Raw genomic sequence first — 27,427 nt, forward strand, 5'->3', positions numbered from 1 at the left:
GACAAAACCATTTCAACCCTATATACGTTTTGGCCATTTGAAGATAGCCCATCTGCAAGCTCACAATGTGTCGCGATGCCACACATTGTGAGCTTGTATTGTGCTATTTTCAAAAGATTTGTATACATTTGAAAACTTGAAATGGGACATTACGTACAATAAGTACTTTCTACTTTGGTACATTAAGTACATTTTGATGTTGATACTTTTGTACTTTTACTCAAGTACATTTTGAATTCCGGACTTTTACTTGTAACAGAGAATTTCTATATTGCAGTATTGTACTTTTACTTAAAGGGGCACTTCACCCTTTTTGCAAAAAAGATATGTTAATGACGTTTAGAAGATTTAGAACAGTTTCCTGGGGGTCTGTGTGTGTAATATGTGGGTTTAGATATTTTAGATTTTAGCAGTGAGCCCAGTGTCTCTGATGTCATGGACACTGGGTTCACTTACTTCCTGGACTATATCAAGGACTGTCTAAAGAGGACGAGACTTGGAGACAACATGGCGTCGTACGGGTGACGCCATGTTGCTCCATGGTGCTCCATGGAAGGAAAGAAACATGCGCAATGGGCTATATGCAGCCAACACTTCCTCGTTCAGCTTCCTTGGTCTCAACTGCGCATGTTTCTTTCCTTCCATGGAGCACCATGTGAGCAACATGGCGGCGCCCTTACGGTCTTCGCGTCTCGTCCTCTTTAGACAGTCCTTGGACTATATGTTGTCTCAGTAAGACAGCCCTCCCCCTATCCACAAGGAGCAGTGCACCAGAGCATTATGGGAATTGTAGTCCAGGAAGGAAGTGAACCCAGTGTCATCAGAGACACTGGGCTCACTGCTAAAATTTAAATTTAAAATATCTACAGTGAAATCACATATTACACACATAAAGACCCCCAGGAAAGTGTTCTAAATCTTCTAAACATCATTAATATAAATATTTTTTGCAAATAAAAAACGTGAGTACTTTTCCACCACTGATACTGTATGATTGACTCTCTCCATTTGTCCGATCTCGATCCAAGATCCTCCCAAGATCCACCTGGACACCACTGGCAACATGGTCTCGCAGAACACCATCATTGTGGTGGCAGGCAACAAGCTGCGTCTGGACGTTGAGATCTCAGGGGAGCCACCGCCCACGGTCGTGTGGTCAAAGGGAGACACAGTACGGAAGAATGAATATGCCTAAACCAGCGTTGCCATATGTCTGCTTATTGTAATCGACTTTGGGCTCGTAAAGTATAGTCTTGTTGGTAAATTATCGGTAGATGGTTTGCAGGTTCTCGGGCTTGTTTGTTGCTTATTTGGGGTCGTTTACTAAAGTTGTTTAAACCAGTGGACACATTTTCATGTCAAGGACCCCGAAATTAATGTATTTTTTGCCATGTTTGCTTAATATAATTGACTTGGGCTTGTGTTTCTGTAAAGTTGCTTGAAAATTATCAGTAGTTGCGAATTGCACGTTTTCGGCTCGTTTGTAAAATGTAGTTGTTTATTTGGGCTTGTTTCCTAAAGTTGTTTAAACCAGTGATCTACGAGCTCACACTTTGTGTGAGTTAGCTTGGCTATTTTCAAATATCCAATGCATATAGGTTTAAAGTGCTCATGTGACCTATAGTCGCTGACCTGGTTGCTTATTAGTTATTTCTCACACAAAATCAAAAACACCAGTTATAGATTCCAGGTTGAAAAGACCTGGCTCATAATAGATACTTATGGTATCAGACAGGCACGTCTTAGTGGCATGATGTACCCTTTGAATTCCACAGGATCATTATTACTCTTACTAACGTAAGATAACATGTCCAGTATGCATTACTGTCTTCATTAGTAAGTTCTTGAGAGGAAATGGTGGACTTTTTGTACAATAGCATCCACTGGTGGCGGTATAATTACTATTTGCAGAGCCAGATTTCACTGAGCTTTACTCGTCCTGTCCTGTCCCACAGCCAATCACTGATGCTGAAGGCCGCGTGAGAGTAGAGGCGAGAAAGGACTTGAGCTGCTTCGTCATAGAGGGAGCTGAGAGGGAGGATGAGGGGAACTACACCCTCGTTGTCACCAACCCCGCTGGAACAGACACGGCTAAGCTGTTTGTCAAGATTGTGGGTGAGTGTCAGAGCTCCAAATATAGTGTATGGATTGATGGGTGACTGAAGCTACAATGGATGTTGAGTATGATTGATTGATTGATTGATGGATTCGTTTACTTTACCATACATTTGTACATATCTATGAATAGGATAAAACACAAGAACCTTTGCTAATAATGAACACTATATAGCTCAAAGAGACAAGATATTGGCCAATGGCACTGCCATGATGATGGGTTACATTTATGATGGAATTTTAATAGGGCCCAAAACATATTGCAATCTCAGGATTTGTGAAATGTTTTCCTTGTATGCAATGACTTGAGTGTTTTTGTTTTTTCCTTAGATGTGCCTGACCCCCCTGAGAATGTCAAATGCACCGGAGTGGGAGAGGAGACTGCCGACATTGTCTGGGAGCCACCCACATTTGATGGTGGTGCGCCAATCAAAGGTAAGACATGGGCTGCATCCTGAACAGAAAAATGAAGTGGGTCCTCCCTACATTTTACTTCAACCACCATGTATGCACGCACACACACACACACACTTCACAGTGATGTGTTTATGATGTGATTGCGGGGGAGCAGTTAGGGGTCAAGTGACACTTTGACCGGGAGGCAAACAGGTGGCCTTCTGATTTCCAGACCCCAGGGACCAGGGACACATTTCCAGAATGTGTCCCTGGTGCATCGATTTCACTGTCTGCCATAGCTAAACTCACACTGAGTTTCATCAAGCATAAACTCCCACTCATCAAAGAAATTATAGAACTCAACATTGCTTCCTGGTTATTATCCTGCCACTCTGTAGGAGCAGATTTAGACCAAGACGGAAATAGAAAGCTACTCCCTCCTCAGATGGCAACTATCACACTGACGGGGCCCAGACTTGACACTGCTGGAAAACCAAACAGGAGTCAGCATAGATAATTGGAACCAATTTAGACACCAAGGGAGAAAAAATGAGAAGAGACAGAGAGACACTACAGTATCATTGGAAATAATTATCAGAATGTCACATTTGACTGGATATTACAGTTATGGAACACAATCAAGCATTTAAAAAAAAATAACATTTAATCTATACTTTGAAATGTATACAGTAAACGGCATGGTACCAAAACAACCATAGCACTAGCTGTTCACCTCCGCTTTTATAACGGTCAGATCGATGATAGTTTTGGTAATAAATAATAATAAATAAACACCACACATGAAATGCTACGATAAGGAAGCAAGGATTCGGCCGTGATGTCACTGCTATGCAACAAGGAAGTAGCACACTAAGCACAGCAGCAGAAACAGAATGCCATTATGAATCGGCAGTGATGTGACATCACTGGCGATTCCTTGGGCATGTGACAGACTTAACTTGTCTCCACTGTTGAGAAGCATCCAGCTGCTGTTTATGCTGTGCAGTCTGATTAAAAAGGTCACCCACCAGCGTTTCGTTGCGTTCCACCTGTCCCTGCACCCGTTAACTTATAAAAGTATATTTTCCAACCCATTTTCACCCGTCAACTCGGGTACCCACGGGGTTTCCGTGGGTATCCGACCCGTTGCAGAACTCTGCTACTGCTGTCCGTGCTGAAATGGGGACACACACACACACACACACACACACAGCTGCGTATTGGAGCGGCTAGGTACCGCTCAAAAACAATGCCCCTCTCTTCCAGTGTATCTTTGTTCTTTTCTTTATATTGATGTTTTTGCACCATGAGATGTTTCCTAAATACATACTTTTCCATCCATCCATCAGGTTATCTCATGGAGAGAAGGAAGAAGGGTTCCTCCCGATGGACAAAGCTCAACTTTGACGTGTATGAGTCGACCACGTACGGAGCCAAGAGGATGATTGAAGGCGTGCTCTACGAGATGAGGGTGTTCGCCATCAACAGCATTGGCATGTCAGGGCCCAGTGCCACCTCCAAGCCTTTCATGCCTATCGGTAAAGCCTGATTTATACTCCCTGCCACAGCAATATGTTGCGTGCCGAAAATGGCACATTTACAAGCTCACAATGTGATCCGTTGTGAGCATGTACATTGGCTATTTCCGGTATATAAATGAACCCATAACTCCAAGCCACATTCAACATGCGGTTTGTTTATTGCCATGACAAACAAGATGTTGAAGTCGAATGCAATGAGCACTAACTATGAGACCCAGCAGATCATGTCTGTGTCTGTCCCGCTGTGACACCACCCGCCCGCCACCAGAGGGCGCAGCTGTAGCACACACACACACACACACACACACACACACACACACACACACACACAGTAGAAAACTTAAAAAAACTAACTAAAAAGAAAAAAAAAGTACGTAATTTATTCTAATTGTTGTTATTGCAATTTACGAGCTGCGTTCGCTTCCCGCGTTTGCGCGTCTTACTTCTAATAGAAATGTATATAATCTCGCTCTGATAAACACGTACTGTACTGTAGGTAGGTGTGGAAAACAAACATTTAACACTCGTATAACATACAGCAATGCACAAATCAGTCTGACGCTGTCTGACATCTAGCAGCCAGAGCACACCCCAAAATCCTGTTTCCTTTCGTCCTTGTCTGCCTAGATAAGTCCTTTGTGATTACTTTGTCCATCAGCTGAGACAGCTCACACTCAATGGAAAGTACTGCAGCACTGCAAATGTGGCACCACAAATAACACAGAGCATGCTAGCTACAGTATGTTACAAAAGATGGGGCCACCATCTTTGAGGAATCTGTGAGTATGTCTACACTCATAATTGTGGCATAATGATACATTATGCCACAATAATGACTGTAGAGTGTAGAGACATTATAAACTATATATTTTCCATCTCTCTCTCCCGCTGTCCGTTAATTGGCCTCTGTCAATGCAGCCCAGTGACTCTCCTGTTATAAAAAAGTGTTAATAATTAGTGGTGCTGCTCTTCTTTTTTTCTCCCCGGCAGCCCCAACTAGCGAGCCCTCAAGTCTGAGGGTGCATGACGTGACAGACACTACATGCACTCTGAAGTGGCTCCCCCCAGAGAAGATAGGAGCTGGAGGCCTGGACGGCTACGTTATTGAATATTGCAAGGAAGGAGGTAAAGAACTTAGCCATGGTGGAAAGTCTTACTTTGACACATAATTTAATTCCCATCAAGTGCAGAGACAGAGTGGGCGCTGTCCCGCGGGCAGCTTAAAAGAATGAAGAATTAACCAGAATTAATAGCCAAAATGGGAAACGCTGCAGGAGTGAAATCCCGTATTCTCACTGTTTAATTATGTTACTGCAGACACAGAGTGGGTGGTGGCCAACGTTGAACTTTGTGAGAAGCAGAACTACAAGGTGCGCGATCTTCCTGTTGGAGAGAAGATGAACTTCAGGGTAATAGCCAAGAACATGGCCGGAGCCAGCCCCCCTGCGACATTGGCCCAGCCTGTCACCATTCGCGAGATCATGGGTGAGTTATCTAGGCTGAGATGTATGAGTAGAACAGCATTTTTAAATACATTTATGCCCTTGTGGATGACGATTACTAATTGTTTTTTCCAAGACATTTGAAACATGTACAGTAGTTTAGACATACTTAGTTCCTCACTCACTCGCTCACTCACTCTGCTTCCATCTGGTCCAATCCTGTGCAGCATATGTTGTGCCTTCCCCCAAGCCATTGAAAGGAAAGTCAATTTAGACAAAAAGTCAGACTTTTTTGTGATTTGACTACATGGCTAATCGTCATAGTAAACCCCACATATATGGGCAAAGTCATTTTGGCCTTATACTATAAGTGATTTTCATCTCTTGCTTCTGTGCTCCATGATTGTGAACCCATGAAGTAGTGATTCCATCCTAATAACACATTTATTTATAACCACATCCCTATTCTGTGGGTACACTCACAAAATAGCCGATCTACAAGCATACAACACAAGCTCACATGTGTTGGGAAACAACAGTGGACTGGAAGTACAAAGCCAACTCTGGTCAAGTTTAAATATTAAATATTAAAGTATTAAATAAGTATTGAAGAAGTTAAAATGAGAATCCTCCATTAGAACTGCCCAAGATCCGCCTGCCACGTGAGTTGAGGACCAAGTACATCAGGAGAGTTGGAGAGAAGCTCAACCTGACCATCCCCTTCCAGGTTTGTAACGTGATCCATTTCCCAAATCAACTTGTCCAGAGCTACTGTATAATCTCGCAAACCACTGGACCCATCAGTGCCAAACTTTATATGACAGTAGGTCACAGAAATACCTCCACTATGTCTTTATGTCTTCTTAAAAAATAATCATAATAACTGCCCATGTCATTGGTTATTTTTTTTTTTTTTTTCTCTTATATTTTTTATCCCACGAGTTTGCAACCCATTTTTTCACCCAGTGTCAATTATCTATTGTAATCCTGGGCGCTACACTTCCTCTGCCAACCTGGGGGGGCAGCGGACTGACCTCATGCTTCCTCGGTTATTTTGTTTCTAAAGGCACAATGGTACCATCTTATATAGATCTTATAATGAGCAATAGTGAGTGCTAAATACAGTATATCTCAACATCCACATTTCAAATGGGGGGACATAATTACACTTAAAATGCTCTGTTGTCTCCTGAATGGTGTTATATGTGTTTCTTCATTACCTGCACTCTTAGGGTAAGCCACGCCCTGTTGCCACATGGTTCAAGGATGGCGAGCCCGTTGATGAGAAGAAGGTGGGCGTCCGTAACTCATTCGTGGACTCCATCCTCTTCATCCGCTCAGCAGAGAGAGATCACTCTGGAAAGTATGAGCTGGTTCTAAAGATTGAGAACATGGAAGACAGGGCCAACATCGACATCAGAATTATTGGTAAGAAACCAGCGCTTACACAGTGTTCAAGTTCAAGCCTCAACTGAAGAAAAAAAGGAAGATTTGGAGAAAATAAACAAAACACGTTACAACGTATAATTCATGATCACAGTGAACAAAGTATGTAGAAACATGTGATGAACAATGAACAAAGTAAGTGCAGAAAACGACCACAGAGATAGCGGCATTATTTATGTGAAGTGATGATGCCTTTGAGGAGAATGAATGACAACTACTGTATGCATTGCGGAAAATGCCCATACCCTGGTCTGTAATGAAGATTTTGGAATGAAATGACTTAACTGTTCTTATCTAGTGTGAAAAGGAGTAGGAAGGTAAAAGATTTGTCATTGCCTTGTGCAAGGACACTTCCAAAAGACATCTCTTCATTAGACCACCTATACCTCTTTGTAAACAAGAGTATTTAGTATGAAATGTATCCACACAGTTGAGAGTAACAGTGGATGAAACCATCATATTTGTTTTCTTCTTTTTTAAATCCAATAAGAGAAACCTGGGCCTCCTATCAAGGTGAATGTGGCGGAAGTCTGGGGCTTCAACGCAGCACTGGAGTGGGAACCTCCCACAGATGATGGCAACAGTGAGATCACCGGATACACTATCCAGAAGGCAGACAAGAAGACCATGGTGAGGGTGGAAGGATGGAAAGAACTAGCTCAGAGTGCCTGTGTCAAGTATTCTAACAGTGCCGGACATAGTGTACTGTATTTAACAAAGAATGTTTTGGAATGCATTTGTTTTCCCAGCATGCAATTATCTTTGGTCTCTCTCAGTCTTACTCTGTCTCCTTCTCACTCTCCCATTGTTTACATCTCTAGGAGTGGTTCACTGTTTATGAGCACAACAGACGGACAAACTGCACAGCCTCAGACCTGATCATGGGCAACGAGTATGTGTTCCGTATCTACAGCGAGAACCTCTGTGGCTTGAGTGATGATCCTGGCCTCAGCCAGAACACAGCCCTAATTACCAAGACAGGTGTGTGTGTGTGTGTGTGTGTGTGTGTGTGTGTGTGTGTGTGTGTGAAATGTAAGCTATACATATCCACAAAGGTGATTATTATTATAGCTGTGATATTGATTTCTTCGTACTCATGGTTTAACTGCACTACACTCAGGGAAACATGCTCCGCAACTCAGCCATTCATGTGTTGCAAAATCAAGATATCAAGTGTGACATGCCGTCCAAACCAGAGCCTGATTTACGGTGTTTGACAAACCTTGCCCTCCCTCCTGCTGCTAGCCCTGGAGTACAAGCCCCCTAACTTTAAGGAGAAGGACCCGGCCTGCCAGCCAAAGTTTACCCAGCCTCTGGTGGACAGGTCTTTGGTTGCCGGCTACACCACGACTATTAGCTGCTCCGTCCGAGGCTTTCCCAAGGTATGTGCGCATGCCTGGCTAAGTAAGTTAAAATAAGACTGTCTAGCGTAGAACACAAACTTGAACTTGTCCACACATGTGTCATTTACCTTTTGGCTGCTACAGTATGTGGCATAATTAAAAACCAACTATAGAATGAAAACTGACTGATAACCCCTGTTCAACTATATCAGTGGAGGTAACAAACAGAATTAACTTGTAACCCCCCCACACATTTCCTCTTCCAGCCGAAAATCGTCTGGCTGAGGAACAAAATGATCCTTGCTGACAACCCCAAGTACATGATGTTCAACAACCAGGGGGTTTTGACCCTCAACATCCGGAAGCCCAGCCAGTGGGACGGGGGCTGCTACGTCTGCAGAGCTGTCAACGCCCTGGGTACCGATGAAGTAGAGTGCAAGATTGAGATTCGAGGTGGGGAGCAGTAGTTGGTAGTGTTTAAATTAATGTAATTGTATTTTATTCTCCGCCAGGCAAAACCATTTTGCCCCCATCCGTCCGTCCGCCTGTGAACAGATAATCTACATCACCGTTAGCCCGATCGAAGCTGTGCACGCATCCAGGGAGTGTGTGTGCAGTTTGGGCCGTTATAGAGCCACCAGGTGTACGATGTTTCATATTCAAGATTGCCATCTAAAGTTTGCACAAGTGTCTCGTTTTGAACGAACCATGAACGCAGTATACGATTTCATTCAAACTTTGCACACACATTCCCACATTGGCCTGTTATAGCACCAACAGCCGGGACATTTTTTGCAAAACATTATTTTTAAACAAAATGCCTCATGAACTGATTGATGTGAAAGGCAGAGGAGGAAATGGCACATTGGCCTACTATAGCACCACCACAATAACCTACCTGACCTGTGACCTCAAGTCATCATCATGATAGACAATGCATTACATATCATAAACAGTAATTGCAATAGATTTACAGAAAACAGTGGGGGGCAGGGGCAGGATGCCACTCACATGTGGCTCTAGCCCCACAAGTCAGAACCCAATGGTACTGAAGTTTCTGACATTTTTGAGACCCAGTAGCCATGGGGTCCTATTCCACCTCTACCCTGCCACCTGGTACGCGGACATAAATACCGTCGCATACGTTGTTTCTGCGCCGTTTGAGGGCTTCTGTTCGTGTGAGTTATTCTGAATGTGTGAACTATAAGTACCTATAAATACCGCTACGAATTCTCCTGTGCCGCGGAAGCCTTTGTTTGACCGATTTGGTCGCTTTGATTCTTCTCTTCCTACCTTGTTTATTGACACCTCATTGTACCGCCTATCTGGCTAGCTAGTGGCTATAGCTATGACAGAGCAGATCAGAGGCAGGATCGTAGCCACGCACAAGCCAACCGCACAGCGGGAGGCGGTACAATAAACGGTAAATAAACAAAGAAGGAAGAGACGAATCAAAGCTTCCAAATCGGTCAAACATAGATTAAAAATACTTAACGGCTTCCGCGGCACAGGAGAATTCGCAGCAGTGTACGTTGTAAACTAGAGTTCACATTCAGAAGCCCTCAAACGAACAGAAGCCCTCAAACATCGCAGAAACCACGTTACCGAAGCTATTTATGTCCGTGTTCCATGATTTCCATACGAAAACACATCACCGCACAGGGACCCTATGGGTCAGCCCGGTTCGGTTTGGGCTGACCCAGGGGGTTCCGAGAGGGGCTAATGTGGCTCCTTCCATGGAGCTTTTTGAGGGAGTGCGTTGTTTGCATCCCTGGGGGAAATGAGTATCTCTAAGTCGAGTGTACTACAAAGTAAACAGGATAAGAATTAGGCAATTTCTTCGTCCAAATGACATAAATCGAAATTGTCGATGAGCATAAAATGCAGATGTAAAAATGTAGGCTACTAGTCACTAGTCAAGGACTGAACTCAAATGCATGAGCCACAAGCAGAAAGGTCAATTTAACTGGTTTCTTAAACAGAAAGTCAAGCTTACAAAATAAGTAGCAGTTGCAAAGCAATAAACAAGAAGTCCAAAAAGAAAAAACCTTACAGATGCACGAAGCAGGAAATCCAAGAATGTCTTCTGATCGTAGCAGCGTCCACAGGTTTGTAAAGGGCTGGGCTGAAGAGAGTGGAACCAGGTGTGTAACTAGCAGAGCTGCAATGGGAAGTGGGAGTGACCGAAGTGTCTGTGGAGACCAGGGGGGCAGTGAAGCCAAGCCAGTAGGAAATCCAGACTTCCTGAAAGTTCATATAATGGCCTGTTGTGGCGCTGTCATTGGGCCCCAAAAAACCCATAGCTCCATAGAGGTCCATGTATTTGGCCCTGCAACTTCAGTTACTTCACCTAGACTGTATTACCTTAATAAACATGGTCATTCTATGGTTGAGACACAGACCTTGACAACTACAGTAGGCGATGAGTTGGAATCTGAAGATGGGTTTCAGACTGCGGTGGAAGGTGGGGACTCGGGAGTGACTCTGCCCTGCTGACCAACAGAGGGTCATTCCACAGCTTGGGAACGACCTATAATTTAATTCCACGGCAATAACCAAACAGTCAAAGCTTAAACATGATTGATTGTACTACTGTAATAATATAGTGTTTGGAGACAACCAGAGACCTTTACCTAACTACCTAATAAGGTACATTGTTTGTGTGACTTTGCTACGTTACCCTTCATAACACCAACTCTCTCCTCTGTCTAGTTCCCAAAGAGCCGGGTGACGAGGAGAAGGAGCAGTGAGAAGCCCAACAGCATTGAATGTCAAACTATAGATATATACATATATTACTAGATACTATAGACTAGATAATATAGACTATACATATATTATGTATACCGAATGAAACTTGACACATGTTATAGTCAAATAAAAATAGCTTGTGTTGATTGATGCAAATGTTTATTATTTATTTTCAAATCTGCTTCCTAGTTATAGTACTATTTCTAAACAATATACATGTAACCATTTAAATGTAGGTATTACATCTTAAATAGCCTTACATAATTCAAATAGGAAATCAAATGTATTAAATTCGAAGAGCCAGTAAAAAAACCCAGCACCCAGTTGCTAAGAAGAGCTACAAAGTACAATACAACAAAATATATATAATAATAAAAACACGTACACATTATACCAGTGGTTCTCAAAGAGGGGTCCAGGGACCCCTATAGGTCCTCACCCCAATACAAATTGACCGCTACAATAAACTTAAAAATAGACAAAATACATAAAAAATAAATACTGAAACCAGATATATTAATCAAGGAAAGTTTATGCGTGTACTATGTGTACTATGTAAACTCTTAATTTCCATTTTCCAGCCATTCAGTTGCAAAAAAAATGAAAAAAAGATCTGCGGACCCCACAAAATAATTTGGCAACCACAGAGGGGTTGCGACCCCCAGGTTGAGAACCCCTGCTTTAGGCCTTTAGGGGGTATCAGTGGATCCCTAGATAGATTAAATACTATTGCATTAAATTCAGTTTAATCACTTTAAAACTATACATCGGATATTCGAAAATATCTTGTAGATTCGGCTGTTTTCTAAAAAGAAATCATGCACATTTTTTAAGAATACTTTGGGAAACACAAAAAGCCGATTTGGGGGTCCTTAATTGACATGACAAAGTTTGAGAACTACTGCATCACACTGACTGTAAGCACACTATCACTGTGAAGCACCATATTCCAGATGATTGGTGTGTGTTGACTGTCTTCTGCACTACACCTCTCTGGAGTAGTGTGCTCGTCTCCTGATGCATACCACTGCTGCTGCAATCAACAGCGCCACCCCCAGGAAAGCAACAGCTACTGCAAGAGTCACTATGATACCTGTGGGAAGAGAGTGGTTTAATTACAGGGTATTCAGCAGTTATCATTCGTGTCGGAGTAGTGAGTGTCACATTTTGCAAAGATCACTGTACAAGTATATAGTACACCACAGAGAAGAATTGTAACCATGCTAAAGCAAGGTTAAATACAATACCAGTGGTGAAAGAAGTACTTTACCCAAGTACTGAAGTAAAAGTAGCAATACCACAATACAAAAAGTAAAAGGCCTGTATTCACCATTTGACTTGAGTAAAAGTACAATGTGTTGGCATAACAATATCAAAGTAAAAGTAGGCTACTCATGCAGAAATACATACAATATTTTGTTTCACAAATTCTTTCAAATTGTATTTTCTAAGCAGATCTAAAAGCTCACACCACATTAAATAGATCTAGAATTAATTAATTACTAATGCTCATGATAATATTATGGTAGGCCTACCATTTTGTCTACTCGGTCTGAGGAGGGCTGCAGACAGTTCAGAAACCTGCCTACGTACCAGTCACATCATCGATGGGGAATCAAAGCTAACAAACGACAGGCTTTCAATTCCTGTAAAGTTAGCATGCTATAATGGAAGCCATTGTTCTTGCAATAATTCAAAAATATTGACATATACTGTATATATTTAAAAACGATGATGTCACTGGTAAGCAGGGTTTCTGAACTCTCCAAAGCCCTCCTCTGAGACACAGACACACACAACAATGGTACCATATCATCATGAGCATTATAGTGAGGACCAATTATATCAAAATGGGTGAAGTATCCTTTAAGTACAGACAAAGATACTTTCCACCACTGTACAATACAAAGCAAGCATGTCAACACAGCATGGCACATAGTCAGACCAGCAACCTGCCTACCTGCACTTGACATTCTTCCTTTGAGGCCGCACTCCCATTCCCAGTCGTCCGACACCACGCCCTTCACCAGGTCCTTGACCAGGTTCAGAGGGCAGGGGCTCAGCCCGTTGCAGCCTGGCACAGGGGTAGCGAAAGGTTCGCGCCAGGTGTCGTTGCGGTAATACAGCTCCAGAGAATAGGATCTGGGGAATTATGGGGAACAATGAGCTGACACACATTCCTGCACAGTGTTATATAAACAGCTTTGTATAGCTCAGTTAATTGCTCATTTGCAGCCCTGGCTTGGCGCCAGGTTTCCTGATGTAATTGATTGAAAAGAGGAAGTGTGGGATTGTGTTTGGTGTGTCGTATAAAAGTGTTGATATGGTGACATGTGAGATGAACACTCCTCACTGCAGGGTTGGGACTGACCAGCCAGAGGGACAGTGTAATGGTTATCTATCTTGGTCGAAGGGGATCATGTGGGAAAACTAAATGCTACACCCGAGTGGTCCATTCTTGGCCCAATCCGAGGCATACAGTAGTAAACCGGACATTGTTAAAACTGATATTCCATGCAATACTGCTATCGTATGTGACTTAGCAGGCCTGGGAACAGCTGGCTGTGATGTGATTTCAACATCTTTAAGGTTAAGCAATATAAAGTGCTGCAGTGAAGAAATAGTCAGATTTATGTGGGAGAACTAAGTGTCAAGTCAGAGTTGTATATTCTAGGCCCAATCTGAGACATTAAGTAACCGGACAGTGGGAATAAAGAACCGATGAAGTGTGTTAATAATGACACATTGCTAAGGATAGGCTTATCCTCGATTGGTCAGACAAACTATGTTGTAGAAGAAAGGTGGGGAAACTACTGTGGATAAAATACATGACGCTGTTCATGAGACTTAAGCTTTAGATAATTATGCCCATGGATCGCTTCTGTGTGAAATAAACGGCAACAAACTCAAATATAACTTGTCCGTCATTCTATAACTTCTTCATTCTTCAAGAGTATCTACAAAAGCATCAATACCACATTATAGACATACTCAGCTGTTACAAGTAAAAGCCCTGTAATCAAACTTGAGTAAAAGTATAAAAGTATTGGCATCAAAATATATTTAAAGTACCAGATTTTCATTGCTTTGAAAATAGCAGATCTACAAGCTCACAGTGTGTCGCGGTGTGACTGTTGTATGCTTGTAGATCATCTATTTTCAAACAGCCCACATATAAAATAGGAAACACTCAAGTAAAGTGAAATTACCTCAAAAATATAGTTCTATAGTAAATGTACTTTGTTACTTTCCACCACCGGTTGCTACAGCATTCCGTCCTCTGACTTTTGAATGCCGCCTGCCTCGCTGCATCCCTACTAATCTGTCTCAGCAACGACGACAACAAAGGGAGAGAGGATCACCCACTCTAACCAATTCTGGGCGGGAACCCCTTTTGGTGTTTTAAGCATTATGTTATACTTTAGCTATTGAAAAATAGCAGATCTACCAGATCATAGCACGGCACAGAGTGCCGCGCTACGAGCTTGTAGGTCTGCTATTTTCGAAAACGTCCTCAGGTCTAAATGGGCTAAATATGCAAACAGAAATGTGCATGCAGGGACAATAGAATTACCGCTGTACCCATCATATTCCTGGTAGAACTCGAAGAGCTGACAGGCAGCGTAAGGCGGAAGAAGGCCGTTGTACACATCGAGTGCAGCCTGCAGGGTGATGAGTGTTGAGTCATGCTGGAAGGAGAAAGCACACGTTCTATCAAATACAATAGCACTGCATCAACGGCAAGCGTGCGCTTACATGTGTATTTATGTGGATGGATAATGTACGAGTGAGGAAATACGCAAAGAAGGGCGTTGTATAATATATGACAAAGGTTTGTGTGTTCTTCTGTGTGTACTTTTGTCACTCGTCCAAGCACTGAACTTACAGCCGAATACATGATGAATTTGAGAGTGCTCCCTTGCTCCATGGCCTTCGAGAAATTCCTCAGGATTGCATTCAGCAGTAACCCTGGTAAATAAACACTGTATCAGCGGTCAAAATAACATTTTGCTTGCTGACGCGAATCAACATGGCACTTACAACAAATTAGCGAGCAATGAACATGGGTGGAGGAGTTTCACACTAGCTTTTTAGGAGCTCTATTGTGCTTTTGGAGCCGAAGACTATAGGCCTACACCACAGCATGAGCATGAGTAAAACCTGTAGCTGACCGTCACTAAGAACAGTTTAAAAAAACAGAATCAGAGCAGTGTGGCTCCAATGTGTTATGACAGATTTCATGTGACCAGGCAGCCTGTGACAGTCATACCTGAATTTGGGCAAGGTTTCATGCAGCCGATCCAAGTCCCATTTACTGTACTTCCATTATATTTATTTAAGTTTATTTAACTAATAGCCGTGTGCACAAGAAATTTGACACAGATCAATGGCAAGACCAATTATGTTATTGGTAGGCAGGTTTCTGAACTGTACAGCCCACCTCTGAGACAGAAATATTTATAATGAGCAGTTAGTGAGGCACAATTATGAAGATGAGGGTGAAAGTGTTTAAATTAATGTTCTATCAATATTACTGTAATAATAAAGCTCCCAGACCCACACCCATCCTCCATGTTTGACATTTCTCTGCACACACAGTACGTACAGTAACAATAGTAAAGTACACATATATGAGCAGTAAGCTAAGCACGTGCCACGATAAAACCTGTGAATCTTGACTTCTCACCCCCTGAGAGCCTTGCCTTCTCTTTCCTCCTATGACTCAGGATGCTATACATGACCTCAAAAGATGCAATCCTCCTCAGGGTGTTGAGCACGTCCTGATTGGCCCAGCGCGGCAGGGTCAGATTGTGGATCATCTAGAAGAGAGAGAGAGAGAACAACGTTCATTACACCGCATCAGTGATCACTCTCATAGTAGATAACCACATTGCACAAACACATGAGTCACAATTTGGAAAAGCATCTGAATTAAATTGCTCTTTTTTCGCCGACTATTTTTGGTATGTGTTTGAAAATAACAGATGCTCATTTTTGCTTATGTGTAAATGGGGGTGTATGCAACCTGGGCCAGAATGCACCTATATCTGCCTCAATTATCACTTCACTGTGTTGTGATATTTACAATAATCCTCTCCCTGCTCAACTGTCTCTCTGTCTCTCTGTCTCTCTGTCTCTCTCTCTCTCTCTGTCTCTCTGTCTCTCTCTCTCTCTCTCTCTCTCTCTCTCTCTCTCTCTCTCTCTCTCCTCTCTCCCTCTCCCTCTCCCTCTCCCTCTCCCTCCCTCCGTCCCTCCCTCCCTCCCTCCCTCCCCCTCTCTCTCTCTCTCTCTCTCTCTCTCTCTCCATTTTGTACAGATGGTGTACACACTGTACAGTATGCAAGTGTATGCAATGTGTGCAAAGTGTCACTACTTGGGCCCAATTGTCGTCACAGTTTGTGTGCATGGTTGCCACCGTGAGGTGCATACCCGACAGGTCAGGGTGTCATACGGTGAGGTGCATACCCGACAGGTCAGGGTGAGGTGCATACCTGACAGGTCAGGGTGAGGTGCATACCTGACAGGTCAGGGTGTCATAAACACGGTGAGGAGCATACTGTACCTGACAGGTCAGGGTGTCATACACGTTACGGTGAGGAGCATACTGTACCTGACAGGTCAGGGTGAGGTGCATACCTGACAGGTCAGGGTGAGGTGCATACCTGACAGGTCAGGGTGAGGTGCATACCTGACAGGTCAGGGTGAGGTGCATACCTGACAGGTCAGGGTGAGGTGCATACCTGACAGGTCAGGGTGAGGTGCATACCTGACAGGTCAGGGTGAGGTGCATACCTGACAGGTCAGGGTGTCATACACGTTACGGTGAGGAGCATACTGTACCTGACAGGTCAGGGTGTCATACACGTTACGGTGAGGAGCATACTGTACCTGACAGGTCAGGGTGTCATAAACGTTACGGTGAGGAGCATACTGTACCTGACAGGTCAGGGTGTCATAAACACGGTGAGGAGCATACTGTACCTGACAGGTCAGGGTGTCATAAACACGGTGAGGAGCATACTGTACCTGACAGGTCAGGGTGTCATAAACACGGTGAGGAGCATACTGTACCTGACAGGTCAGGGTGTCATAAACACGGTGAGGAGCATACTGTACCTGACAGGTCAGGGTGTCATAAACACGGTGAGGAGCATACTGTACCTGACAGGTCAGGGTGTCATACACGTTACGGTGAGGAGCATACTGTACCTGACAGGTCAGGGTGTCATACACGTTACGGTGAGGAGCATACTGTACCTGACAGGTCAGGGTGTCATACACGTTACGGTGAGGAGCATACTGTACCTGACAGGTCAGGGTGTCATACACGTTACGGTGAGGAGCATACTGTACCTGACAGGTCAGGGTGTCATACACGTTACGGTGAGGAGCATACTGTACCTGACAGGTCAGGGTGTCATAAACTCGCCATATCTTTCTCCCAACAAGTCGTGACACGGGGTAGCCAGTGTTGTTGGAAAGCTCCTCCACAAAATACTGTATGGTGAAAAGAATTATATTACAGATGTTAATCTCCTCCTCACTTTAAGTGATACATTTTGAAGTAATGAAAGAATAGAATATATTATAAACTTTGGTTGACATTTGGCCAACATAGACACTTTCTCCAGGTACTGTATACTAATAAAGCATACAATTTATGCTTTATAACAGAACCGAAATAAATATTCAATCCTTCCTTCTGTTCTACATTGCATGTGGGCGTAGTTATAGTTATGAACCATAAATGTCCTTTGAAGGAGGGAGGGGACTCTGCAGTACGTGTTGTAAGTAACTACGTAGCCGGTAGCCTACTACTCTTTTGTAGTACTCTTTTGAGGTACATTTACTTGCTACTGTATGTGACTTAGCTGGCCTGGGAACAGCTGGCTTTGTGATGTGATTTCAACATATTTTAATGTTGAGCAATATAAAGTGCTGCAGTGAAGAAATAGTCAGATTTATCTATCTTGGTCGAAGGCCAAGGGGATCATGTGGAAGAACAAAATGTCAGGTCAGTGTTGTACATTCTTGGCCCAATCTGAGACATAGAAAACCGGACAGTGGGAAAGAACATCCTCTGGCCATCAACTGAGGTCCTTTTTAATGCTTCGGCTATTCATGTGCGTCGCGCTTGTAGAGCTGCTATTTTTTAAGAAGAACCTAATTCTGAAACATTTTAGTTTTTTACTTTGGTACTGTAAGTAAGTAGTAGGTCTATATTTTGATACCAATACTTTTGTACAAGTCACATTTTGAGGACAGACCATTAACTTACGTTCTTTTACCAGTGGAACTCTGTCACCTGTGGTCAAAAAACAGGACAGTCACAGGACAAAGCTAGCTCATGCCACCATTTTGCTTTCCTGCATTTCACTTCCTGGTTCAAAATCACCAGTAGAGGGTGATCAAATTCAATGTAGGAGGCTGCTGGTTGATGTCAATCACCTCCTTAATAGGCAGCACGAGGGACTGAGTTTAATTAAAACCTTTTCATTGTAATTCTCGATCTAATTCAATCCTGCTGTTAATTAGTGTTGCAAAGAATGTGAGAGAAATTGCACTGCGAGCAGCGATTTGGAGGCGCTGGAGCCACCCATGCCTGAGAAAATATAAAGTTGAGAGGACATGTCTTCCAGGAGAACTAACAGGGACACTGAAGCACAGATAACTGTGAAGTATGTATTTCAACTCACTTACTCACATGTTTCAATGTTAATTAAAATGTCTGCCGTATTAGCGTATTCTCCGCAATATTGTACTTTTGATATCAACGCAAAAGGCAATGATGTTTTTATTTTTTCAATATATGAACCAATGCATTTTCTGCATCTGGCAGGTTCTTTTTTACACACAGTCATTTTTGAGGGCTACCGCTAATGATTTATATCAAACTGTTGACCATAATGCAAGAGGTACAGTACAGTGTACAGTACTGGTGCTTCTTACCTGGTTAGACCTGATGAACCTCTGGTACGGTTCGCTGTCAAAGGTCTGAGTCATCAGCTCTCTGAACTTGGGGCAATCCTTCCCCGGGGACCTCAACAGCTTGACACATACCAAAATATAATAATAAAGATAAACACACAACTTTGAATGTGTAAAACACATTCTGTAATGTGAATTCTGCACAGCTAAAATGTGCATTCATATGGAAAGTATTCACATGTCAATTAGTGGGGGGGGGGGGGGTGCATAGGCTACTTAGTTTAGACTAGTCCAGGGGTCGGCAACCCAAGATGTTGAAAGAGCCATTTTCGACCAAAAATAAATTCAAAATCTATCTGGAGCCGCAAAGAAAATTACACATTATAATGCAGCTTGCCAAGCTTTATTATCTCCCGGGTTGCAACGAAACTAGCATAATTTAGCATGCTTTCCCTGGAAATGTCTTTCAACGTTACTTTTTTTGTTGTTTGATAGCTTCTCACTGCAGATTAAACATACAGGCAGTCAATCTGCATTGGCTGTGAAGGCAAAAGCCTCTGTCCACGAACTGTTAAATCCTCTGTTTTTCGTCGGCTATCTTTATTTCTCTCCCTGTAGAAGCCATAGCGTAGCAGGCAGCAGCCTCACACACCCACCGGTTTGTTTATAATAGACACCTGGCTGGCACGGCACTGAGTGTGTCGCATGCTATGACGCACATTTTAGTTTAGTTAAGTTTTCCAATTTTGTAAAAATGTGTAGAATAAATATTAAGAATGCTTGTCACGTTTGGCCTCCTACAGAAACCATAAATGAAAAATAATTTATTGCTACTTTTAATGCTACAGGGAGCCACTAGGGGTGTGCTCTAGAGCCGCATGCGGCTCTAGAGCCGCCTGTTGCAGACCCCTGGACTAGTCATTGGTTAGACATGGGTTAAGCCAAAGGTTAGGTTTAGGTAGCACCCTTAGTGGGTAGGCCTATTCATACAGCATAAATACAAGACTAATATTTCTAATAGCACACATTCTATAACATCTAGTACTGTAACTAGTATCATGTATGCATTATACAGAATTCTGACAGAAGGTAGATTACCTCCGCCCTGACCAGCAGTAGGCTATAGTAGGACATTTCCAAGAAGTTGAATGTGATATTAAGTAAAGGAGATGCAGTTTTCTTGCATGGATCAGAGGCACCTACCCTGTCCTGTGCCCGGGGGACGGTATGGACCGGAATGGGTCGCCAGAGTAATTGGGGGTTTATGGGCGGGGGCCGTCTGCCGCTTGGGGGGAACATGCCAGCCAAGCAGGCCTGAGCACTCATCAGCGTGCGGTCGTAGTCGGTGCTCCGCACGTAAACCTGTGCCGGGTCGGGGGAGATTACTTTAGACTGAGGATGTCTGAGGATGCAATGCTCAAAATAAATGGAGCCAGTGCTAATGCAGTAATGTATCACAAGTAAGTGGTATTTATCTTTGAGTCAACTGAGGTGCTCGCACAACATGAAGAGTCTGCAGTCTGAATCGAATGGATGAGAGGAAGGATGAGAGACAGATCCGTCTCGCTGTGATCTTTTCTGACATCAGCCTTTGCTCGTCTACTGTATATCTCTCTGTCACCCCGTGTCAGGTTTTTGTGTGCCGTAAAATAAATCACAGTGATAAGGTTGGATCTGTGATGTGATGCTGAAGAATGTTCTCTTTCTTTCCTTTTCTAAATTGAAGCCAACATGACAGCGCAGGTAGGTAGATGCACAGGCACAAGTTGACTGCGGCCTCTGACGACAAATTGCCAGTGACAGCCATTTAGGAACGTTGTTATTTCCGTGGTAATTGCATGTTATTTAAGTGACGGCGAGAGAGAGAGAGAGAGAGAGAGACAGAGACAGAGAGAGATTAGGAACACAAACACATTTGAAGAGACTGGAGGAGAGGTAGACTGCAATAGAGGAGAATAAAGAGTGAAGAAAAGGAAAAGCACTTGAGTGGAGAAAGCGGGCAGACAGGAATAGAAGAAGGAAAATCTGATCTTCATAATCACAGTGGGCTGAGCATGTTGCCCTGGGGCGCACTGAGCCAACATGCATGCAGCCCTACTCCACTGTACAAGGGCCTCCAGGGCCAGATTAGCCTGCGTGTTACATCATATTACAAGGCCACGGAGGCGATATCATCAACGTGAATCATGTTCATTAACCTATGTATTTACAGCCATTACAGACAGCAAACTGGCCACACGTGAACAAAGATGTGACGTTAGGCATTCGAGGGAGAAGAGAAGACATACTGTAGGATAGTGTAGATCAGAGCATATACACAAACACGCACACACGCACGCACACACACACACACACACACACACGCAGTCGCCTTGTACTGTATGTCAAAAACCATTCCCGAACCATCTACAAGCTCACAACAGCATCACATTTTCACAACTTTTGTGTGACACTATCTGTTGAAATATGGAGTTACAAGGTTTCTGCCCGACAGCAACGATATAGTAAATATACATCCACTCACAGTCATGAATTCTACCTCACACACACATCACATAATGCACACAAACATGCAGGCTCACGCGAAAGCTCAGCTACACTGCACGTGCATAGTATAGGCCTATGTATTGTACACATGCATTCTCATTCACACATGTCATACACGCGTGTAAAAGCCGGTCATAGCCATTGAAGATGGAAAGTAATCAAATAGCCAAAAGTACAATCATGTTTTTTAATATATATATAATTTTTATCCCACGATTTCGCATCCCATTTTTTTCACCCAGTGTCAATTTTCTAATGTAATCCTGGGCGCTACACTTCCTCTGCCAACCTGGTGGGTTCCTTTCCCCTCCATCAGGCGCCCCAGCTGGCCAGGGGGAGGTAGTTTAGACACCAGGATTACTGCATGTTTTTAGGGAACACGTGGAGAACATGCAAACTCCATACAGAAAGGCCCTTTCGTCAATCCCGCCTCGGGTATGGGAAAAATCATGTTTTTTAAGTACATGTTTTTTTCAGTACTTTTACGTCTACTCCATTACATCTCAGAAGCAAATATAGTATTTTTAATCCACTACAATTATTTGAAAACTTTTGTTACTAGTTACTTTGAAAACAAAACCTACACTACATAACCCCTTCACACTTCGGCTACCCGGCATTTGAAAATAGCCAATCTATACAAGCTTGCTACGAGCTTGTGAGCTTGTAGATCTGCTATTTTAGATTTTAGATCTTTATACATTTTGAACACTTGTGAAATGGGACATTATTCTGCATAATGAGTAGACCTTTGGTACTTTAAGTAGCCTACATTTTATAGCCAATACTTTTGTACTTTTATTCAAGTCAATTTTGAACACCGGACTTTAAATTGTACCTCAGTATTTCTACATTGTGTTATTGTGGTACTTTAAAATTGAAAAAAAAAATTAAGAAATGGGAGTACTTTGTCCACCACTGATATACAGTATATACCATACAGTATGTTGCATACACACACATATATAAAGTGGACGGAGACCCTGTGGATCTATGTCATGTTGATGATTCTGTTAGATCAGAACCTTTATAGTCCCTATAGCAGACACGCTCCAGTGACTTCCTGATGGAGCGTTCTCTGTCAGTGCTTGGAATGAGCTCCAGTCCAGAGGTCCTGGACAATCGGTGCACGTCCTTCTTTGGGTCAATTCAGGCAATGGTTTCAACTTTCAAACACTTGCGGCCAAGATTGTAACTGCTTTGTTCACCCATTCTGACCTGAGATCAGATTCATACGAGGTTTCCGCCGGACACACACTGGTCTGATGAACCCATTCTGACCTGAGATCAGATTCTAAAAATGTCAGTCATTCTTCGATTTTTCAAAAATAGCAGACCTACAAGCTCGTATCGCGCCACTCGGTGGCGCGATATGAGCTTGTAGATCTGCTATTTTTAAATAGCTAAAACATAACATGATGCTGACACCAAAATGGGTGCCCGGTCAGAATGGGTTCAATTTTTGGTTTATCTGTTTTAGTTTAGAGTCTTCTGATTCATGCTATATGAATGCATCCAATACCTGTATTGTACCATTATTGTGTTCTGTATCTTGGTTACATTGAACATGAGGGGCCTCAACTGTACTCTGAGTTGAAATAAAGGTTATGATGATGATGATTATGATGATGTTACTGTGGAACTCCATATTTGGGCAGGACTGACTGGTGAAGTGGTGGGACAGTGGCATCTGAGTTTATGAATTTACAAAATGTTAATGCGTTGTGAATATGTGAGGGAAGAAATTAAGGGATTTACTCCTTGCCTACTGGCAGCGCGGGCAAAGAAATTTGGCAATCACACTGTAAAAATACATTCAGACATATGGAATACATGTGTATGTATACTGTACATAAGCACACACATGCGCGAGCACGCACGCACGCACACACACACACACACACACACACACACACAGTGGTGTAATGTAACAAATTACATTTACTTAAGTACAATGTTTTGATATTTTTACTTTACTGGAGTAAAATTTTAAGTACATCTCAGAGGAAAATATTGTACTTTTACGCCACTAAAATTATTTGAAAACTCACTATGTGTGGATATGCAACGCTGTGAGCATGTATAGATCTGCTATTTTCAAAATAGTTTCATATTAGAAAACTTGTGAAATGTGACTTTCTGCAATGCATATGAGTATATTCTACAATTTGTACTTTAATTGCATTTTGATTCCAATACATTTGCATTCCGGAATTTGACTTAACAGTATTTCTACGTTACAATATTGATACTATTGCTTAAGTAAAAAAAATTGAGTAGGATATACTTCTTCCTCCATCACTCACACGTGCACACGCGCACACACACACACACACACACACACACACACACACACACACACACACACACACACACATACCTCTTTGTTATTGTATTCCTGACTGAGAATGTGTCCATAGCGTCTCCTCAGGAACCTGCCCAGGTCATGCTGCTGCCTCATGCCCAGCTGAGAGAACATAGAAAGAGACCAGGACATGGACCTGTTTACTCTGCTGGTCCCAACACGTTAAACATTTACACTGCAGAGTCGGGACCCATTTGTGGGTCGCGGATGCATTTTCATGGGTCCCTTTATTTTTTGGTTCCAACATTTAGTTTTTTATTATTATTATTTAGTAATAAATGACGAAAATATAGTATGGATAGAAACTAGGACTAGGAAGATTGATAGTGATGCAGGAACAGGAGATCTTACAGCCGCGGGGAAGGTGTTTGATTTTAACTCAAGAAAAACAACAACTTAGTTGAGAAAATATCCCTGTGCCTTAGGCCTTCTCACATGCTGATCAGCAATGTGTGAGTCGTTCTGTTTTTATGCTGTAACATCCATCAAAATGACAAATTCCACCTAAGCTATACTACAGTACTACACCTCGACATTCAGGCACAAAGTGCCTTTTATTGGTGGACTTTTAATACCCCTATACTTTTAAGACCCCTATGCTAGATTTACTTACAACAGAACACACATCCAGGTTTGCCTTGGGATTGTGTGACAACCACAAATTATTATTACAGCAACCATTTCATACAAAATGTTATGAATTTGTTTTGAATCTACTACTACTTTGTGTGCACTTATGCCAATACAGAGACACATTCCATACACTGAAAATATATATTTTAACTACTTTCAACCCGGCATCCCTATTTTGATGATCAATTTCCGCAATGAATGTTTCTTGAAATGTTTTCTTGTAAATTGGTCACAAAATGTTTGAACACCACTGTAGACCAAATACAGTAGGCACTAAAAAGGTTAAATAAAGATCTATTAATTTGTTTTATTTGGAATATAGTATTCTACAGTGCACTATTGCTGATGATATCTTGAAATAGGCAGACACACAAAAATATACTGTAGCCTGATCAACTCCAGGTTCCATCCTGGGCAGTACCTCAGTTAGCTGTCCAAATCCTTGAGCCCACACCTCTTCTCCATGAGGATCCCTCGGATACGACTCAATGGGAGATCGATCCCCATGACGGAATACCTTACACAATGCACAACAACAACTTATGTCATGCAGTGATGTAACAGAGCTATTACAGTTCTTACAGTCTTCACGCTCAATTCAAAAACATGTTTTGATGACTTCATGCTTCGTGGCATTTCCAGAGTTGGTCCAGGGACATTAAATAGAGGACTGACGTAGCTCACACTGTGGTGGCACACGCAGTCATTGGGTGGCACCCAGGGTGATTAGATGGGGATAATGGCCCATTTTCCGGTCCATTCGTGCTGGAAGTTGAACTACAATGGCTTTAAGATCATTTGGGTGTAAGAGTTCAAAAAGGACTAGCCCACAAAGACAGTATTCTATTCATTGTCACTGGAGCAGCTCCAGGTTTAGTTTTGTATCTTCACTGAATCACAGATTAGAACCTTTGTTCTTTGGTGCCTTGTTTAACAAATATTGTTTAAAACAAGAAAATAGGGCCAATAAACAAAATAATAATAATAAGCCATTCATGTGGAATATTCTGCCTATGCCAAATATTATATCAATTATTTTGTTGAACTAGCAGTAGTACTCAGATAAGAAAAGAGGTTTATAAAAGAAACTGTCTGTTTAGTCTCCTATAGTTCTTTATTGTATAAAGTGTGAACATAAATGCTCCTTGAGCAAGTAAATACTCGTTTATCCCAGATGGGTTGACATGGCAATCCAGATGAAATCCGAGACTACAGCATTTCACAGTTCACACTCATCAACTCAATAATCAATACTGTTATGGCATCACCTCGAAAGTGAACGCTTTCTTTCTTTTGACATAATGACAAAAAAACATCATCGATTTGTGTGGAAAAGGAAAGACTTGGCAAGACTCACAGCCACAACAAACTTCAGTAGACGGGCTTCAGTCAGCGAGTAGCAACAGAGAAGGAGCAGGTATGCTAAACTCTTCTTCAATTTCCACATGTTTTCAGTTGTCCGTCGTCGCTTCCTTCACACAATTCCCTTAATATCAACAAAAAGGAATGTTCACTATTTAGCATCAACAGTTTAGTATTGTATATCTATAAATAAATCAACGTAAAATAAATATGGATTATTATATCTTCTTTTGGACTTGCAAGTTCCATCATAGCATATTGAGAGCAAAAAGTAGCACCACAATTGATCTTTCGGATCACATCATTTGAACTCATAAATAGGTCATTGTTCCTCATGAAATATGCATGCTGTGTCATCAATCCATTTGGCAAAGTCCTGTAATATTTACACCAGGATTTAGGTCAAATTAAATACTTGATAAGGATTCATGAATACTAACACATGCAATAAAGCTCAAATAAATTGTGACCTGTCAAAATTGTTCCAGATCAGGAAATTAAACATGCTCACTTACCTCAGCATACTCAGTTGCTGCACATTTTGCTGTTTTAGTCAAATGAATGTAAGAGAGTGGCATTCGGCAGTGAATCCCATGTCTTCTGCCATGACCAGATGTGATTTGACATTAAGTGCATGTACCACTAAAGTACATGGCTTTTATAGTCCAACCTACCTGACGTATGCCTCTCTGTCCCCCAGGGATTGCTGGTCCCAGTCTACTCCATGGCCAACCACATACCAAATCACTGTCGCTGTCAATTCCTGTCTGTTCGCTGATTTGACAGCCCTCCTCGGCAGATCATTGGCGTGCCTGTTTGGCCCCTCATGGTGGGTAACTCCATTTAAAAACCCATGCTATGGTGCCATAACTTTGAGAGTATAACAACAAAGCTGGTTAAGTGCACGCACGCGTGTGCACACACACACACACACACACACACACACACACACACACACACACACACACACACACACACACACACACACACACACACACACACACACACACACACACACACACACACACACACACACACACACACACACACACACACACACACACACACAGAATGTGGGCCACAAACACTCATTATAACTTGCTATGTCATTCACCATGGGTTTGGGCCCACAATTACAGGGCCTGGTGTGTTTTCCCTGACTCCGCACATGTGTAAGTATCTGTTGGAATCAAAGCAGCTTAATGGGATACAACTGGATTAGCACGTGCCAAGATTCAGAGCTGTTCAGTGTTGACATCACCATACATGATAAAAGCAGTAGCCTACTCCCCCCCCCCCCCCCTTTATGGAAGTTGTGGTGTTGGTGTCTCAGACTTTGAGTGTAATATTTAGAACATGAAACTCACCAATGCCTTCTTTTCAAATATTTTTTAAGACAACCACATCTGGGTAAGTGCGTGGGCACAGACACAGACACACGCATGCACACACAAAACCAAGGTCATGTCTATTGGTTGAATGGACATCATGCAGAAGTCTCGCTCCCTCTCGCATTCTCGCTGGAGCTCTCGTTTTTCTTTATATATTTTTTTTTTT

The 27,427-nt window shown here is 42.5% G+C and overlaps 2 protein-coding genes across 9 annotated transcripts in view; one reads left to right on the forward strand and one right to left on the reverse strand.

Annotated features, from left to right (window-relative positions):
- Window positions 1–11,184, forward strand: part of LOC310874836 (myosin-binding protein C, fast-type-like) — a 45,331-nt gene extending 34,147 nt beyond the window's left edge. For all 7 annotated transcript variants that reach the window (XM_083787716.1, XM_083787711.1, XM_083787712.1 and 4 more), the window contains 13 exons: window positions 1,029–1,171; window positions 1,956–2,115; window positions 2,446–2,550; window positions 3,861–4,049; window positions 5,043–5,177; window positions 5,370–5,537; window positions 6,133–6,221; window positions 6,727–6,922; window positions 7,431–7,570; window positions 7,762–7,921; window positions 8,186–8,322; window positions 8,550–8,736; window positions 10,996–11,184. In XM_083787716.1, the coding sequence (XP_083643842.1) occupies window positions 1,029–1,171; window positions 1,956–2,115; window positions 2,446–2,550; window positions 3,861–4,049; window positions 5,043–5,177; window positions 5,370–5,537; window positions 6,133–6,221; window positions 6,727–6,922; window positions 7,431–7,570; window positions 7,762–7,921; window positions 8,186–8,322; window positions 8,550–8,736; window positions 10,996–11,033 (1,847 nt within the window). In that variant the 3' untranslated portion in view covers window positions 11,034–11,184. The remainder of the gene's footprint in view (window positions 1–1,028; window positions 1,172–1,955; window positions 2,116–2,445; window positions 2,551–3,860; window positions 4,050–5,042; window positions 5,178–5,369; window positions 5,538–6,132; window positions 6,222–6,726; window positions 6,923–7,430; window positions 7,571–7,761; window positions 7,922–8,185; window positions 8,323–8,549; window positions 8,737–10,995) is intronic.
- Window positions 11,172–26,654, reverse strand: LOC310874837 (testicular acid phosphatase homolog). 2 transcript variants are annotated; one of them, XM_083787719.1, is made up of 12 exons: window positions 26,545–26,654; window positions 25,866–25,994; window positions 24,930–25,025; window positions 23,891–23,977; window positions 20,167–20,325; window positions 18,985–19,083; window positions 17,437–17,532; window positions 15,722–15,854; window positions 14,921–15,003; window positions 14,617–14,723; window positions 12,995–13,176; window positions 11,172–12,127 (listed from the first exon to the last, which is right to left on the reverse strand). In XM_083787719.1, the coding sequence occupies exons 2-12, from the start codon at window positions 25,953–25,955 to the stop codon at window positions 12,018–12,020; spliced, it is 1,242 nt and encodes a 413-aa protein (XP_083643845.1). In that variant the 5' UTR covers window positions 25,956–25,994; window positions 26,545–26,654; the 3' UTR covers window positions 11,172–12,017. The 2 variants fall into 2 exon arrangements, with proteins under 2 accessions (XP_083643845.1, XP_083643844.1); XM_083787718.1 differs by lacking the exon at window positions 26,545–26,654 and adding an exon at window positions 26,386–26,496.
- Window positions 26,655–27,427: the final 773 nt, after the last annotated feature.

The sequence above is a fragment of the Protomyctophum parallelum genome (genome assembly GCF_964188405.1).
Source record: "Protomyctophum parallelum genome assembly, chromosome: 17".
Classification (NCBI taxonomy): domain Eukaryota; kingdom Metazoa; phylum Chordata; class Actinopteri; order Myctophiformes; family Myctophidae; genus Protomyctophum; species Protomyctophum parallelum.